This window comes from Ananas comosus, linkage group 6, assembly GCF_001540865.1.
Source record: "Ananas comosus cultivar F153 linkage group 6, ASM154086v1, whole genome shotgun sequence".
Lineage (NCBI taxonomy): Eukaryota > Viridiplantae > Streptophyta > Magnoliopsida > Poales > Bromeliaceae > Ananas > Ananas comosus.
In genome coordinates, this window is record NC_033626.1 from 5516783 (window position 1) to 5520155 (window position 3373).

Genomic DNA, 3373 nt, shown 5'->3' on the forward strand with positions numbered 1-3373 from the left:
GACGGTGAACCGTTCACCGTCTTCATTAGGTTACCCTACCCGCGGACCGAGCCCGATACCTCTCCCTTCCTTTTCCCGCTCACGCTTTCTCTCTCTATCTCTCTGTCTCTCTTGATGGTAATCAGGATGATAACGACGGTAAGGAGATGATAACGACGGTATTTAGTCGAGGAAGGAGATGATAACGACGGTAATCAGGACGATGCCCCCATTCATAATGATGGTAATCAGGATGACTCACCCATTCCTAATGACGATAATCAGGATGATGAACCCATTCATGAGGACGACGATTGGAATGATCTAGCTACCGACATTGAAGATGATCACGATGGTGGATTAAATTGCCTCGCGAATGCCATATACAGTTTGAATGATGACCCGCATGTAAACAACGAATATGTAAACAATCCTGATGAAGAGCTTGATTTCATTGACCATCCTGAGTAATTTCCTACAGATAACAATTGGATACAAAAGTATATTGTGAATTCGAGTGAGTTCGATGTTAGACGTACCAATTCCGATCTACCTAGCATTGACGGCACTTGGCTCCGTGAAATCTTTAAAGATAAGGCATCTTTAGTGGATGCTCTAGATCGATGGCACATTACTCACAATGTTCAGATGAAAGTTTTGAAATCTACCAAAACAACTTATACAATGAAATGCACAGTTGAGGGATGTCCTTGGAGGTTACACGCTTCGGTTCCTAAAGATGCAACATATTTCAGAGTTAAGACATATGCGGGTTAACACACTTGTGTTATTCCAATGCTAAATGCGGCGCACCGTAATTGTACTTCAAATCTCATATGCCAAGTAATTCTCCCGTTAATGAAGGCAAGACTAAATATGACGCCAAAAGAAGTGCAGGAAACGGTGCGATCCACTTTGCATGTTCAAATAAGTTATTGGAAGGCATGGCTGGCAAGGAGCAAAGCATTACAGATTATTTACGGGAGCTGGGAGCAGTCATACACAGACTTGCCTCGGTATCTTACTATGCTGCAGAGTACTAATCATGGAACTTTTTGGCGGCTTGATCATAGATGGCCATCAGAGGGAATATGTCAGTTTGGCCGTGTTTTCTGGTCATTTGCTCCTTCTATTCAGGGATTCGCACATTGTCGGCCTGTGGTGAGCATTGATGCCACTCACTTGTATGGCAAATACGAAGGCCATGCATTGATAGCGACGGCTGTCGATGCGAATGATAGCATTTTTTCCTTGGCTTTTGCAATTTGCGAAGGCGAAAATGGTAGAAGTTGGCGTTGGTTTTTACATAACTTGGGGCATTATGTTATACGCAATCGACCGGTTTGTTTTATATCCGATAGATTTAGTGGCTTAAAGGAAATAGTGGCTGAGTTATATCCCACTCGACAGGGGCATGCACACCGGTGGTGTCTTCGACACATGAAAGCAAATATGGCTAAGCGGTTTAAAAATGATTCATTATTAGACAAATTCTATTGTATCGGCAGTGCTCCAACATCGGTACAATATTATAAACTGAAAGATGAGTTACTCGCGCTAGATCAAGATGCTTGGAAGTGGGTCGATGAGCTCGAAGTATACAAAGAGTATTGGGCGTGGGCATTTGATGGAGGTCGACGCTTCGGGTTGATGACCACAAATATGTCCGAGAGTTTAAATGGGGTACTTAAGGGAATTCGTGCTCTCCCAGTAACGGCATTTGTCGCGGGAACTTTTTATAAACTTAATAGTTATTTTGTAAAGCGTCGTGAAAATGGTGAAAGTATGACGGCCACGTTAGCACCTAAAATACAAAGTCGGATTACGATGACTATGGTGACGGCGCGGGGACACATTGTATATCGATTTGGGCCTAATGAGTTTGAAGTCCAAACAGGACACTCTAATTACAATGTTACCCTTAATGGAACACAAGCGGATTGTAATTGCGGCGAATTCAAGCTAACGGGCATACCTTGCTCGCATATTTTAGCAGTTTGCAGTAATTCACAACTAAGAATAGATTATCATAGTCTTTGTTCCCATTGGTATACTGTAGAGTGTTATTGCCAGACATACGCACCGCTTTTCCATCCAGTTCCAGACAGACGCTACTGGCCACGACCCCAGGGCCCACCAATTGTACCGCCTCCCGTGAGAAGGAAGAAAGGTCGACCACGATCAACACGTATTCGTAATATAATGGACGAAACAAGTGGGCGACGAACAAAATGTAGCATTTGTAAGCAGGGAGGTCATTATAGAAACACCTGTCCACAGAATACAGAGATAGCACAACAAGGACGTCGACGTAGGACTTGATACCTAACTTAATAGTATTTATGAAACTTTCAATCTTTCAATATTCAATGCGCTTTTTGATAATATGTTACTAATTACAAATTATTTAAAATTGCAGATGGCAGATCTAGAGGAGGCGGGACCAGTTGATGAGTCCGTCCTGACAGAGCAGCATCTCCATAGGTCTTCATTTATCACGACTGAGGTGAGAGCCAAAATTATTGTTTTAAATATTTTCTTTAGTATTGGTTTGAATATAAATGTTGTTCTAACTAATTTTTTGTCACTGTAGGGATATCGCGGGGTGCAGTTCATAGAGCATGGCCGCAAATTAAACCAGTGGGAGCTTGATCATCCAGCAGTGCTAGATTTGCTACGACAGTCTGGATTTTATTATATTTCTCGACTTAGGCGTCTACAGCTGGATCAGGCATTATTAGGAGCTTTGATCGAGCGATGGAGACGGGAGACCCAGACATTTCACTTCCGCCACGGTGAGATGACGATTACACTTCAGGATGTGGCGGTTATTTCGGGTCTTCGTGTCGATGGAGCGCCGGTCACTGGGACTACAGTGTATCCGTGGCCAGATATTTGTCAGGCGCTTTTAGGGGTTGTGCCGGATGACATCCGAGCTGGGCAGATTAGATTAGATTGGATATACCAGCAGTTTCATCATCTACATTTGGATGCTCCGGCTGGATTAGTTGCAGCCACTGCACGTGCATATATATTATATCAGATTGGCTGCAGTCTATTTCCAAACCCCACCGGATATAGGGTTCATCTTAAGTGGCTCCCACTTATAGCGGATTTTGATGCATGCGGCGGTTTAGCCTAGGGTGCAGCAGCACTGGCCTATCTATATCGAGCTTTGGGATCGGCTGCATTAAAAGGAAAGGTCGAATGCTGTTGCTTTGCGACATTAGTACATGTATTATGAGTAATATATAATAATTGTTATATAAAGCTTCTCCTATTTAAGCTCAACAGTTTAATTTATTGTCATTTATTTATATATTTAGGCGTGGGACCATCTTCATGTCGGCTGACCTACTAGCGTTGGAGCTTTTGCCGACATGGCTGATTGCCC

General features: G+C 43.1%; 1 protein-coding gene across 1 annotated transcript; it reads left to right on the plus strand.

Moving 5' to 3' along the window:
• On the plus strand, positions 203-3121 carry LOC109711670 (protein MAIN-LIKE 1-like). Its single transcript, XM_020234819.1, has 3 exons — positions 203-223; positions 2399-2485; positions 2573-3121. Exons 1-3 carry the CDS (start codon positions 203-205, stop codon positions 3119-3121), a joined length of 657 nt encoding a protein of 218 aa, XP_020090408.1.

Bases quoted from the DNA above. Each gene is read 5' to 3' on its own strand.
- LOC109711670 (XM_020234819.1), top strand. From the start codon at position 203: ATGCCCCCATTCATAATGATG. The intron at 224-2,398 runs GTAATCAGGATG...TTAAAATTGCAG, and splicing joins TGCCCCCATTCATAATGATG to ATGGCAGATCTAGAGGAGGC. The intron at 2,486-2,572 runs GTGAGAGCCAAA...TTGTCACTGTAG, and splicing joins CTTCATTTATCACGACTGAG to GGATATCGCGGGGTGCAGTT.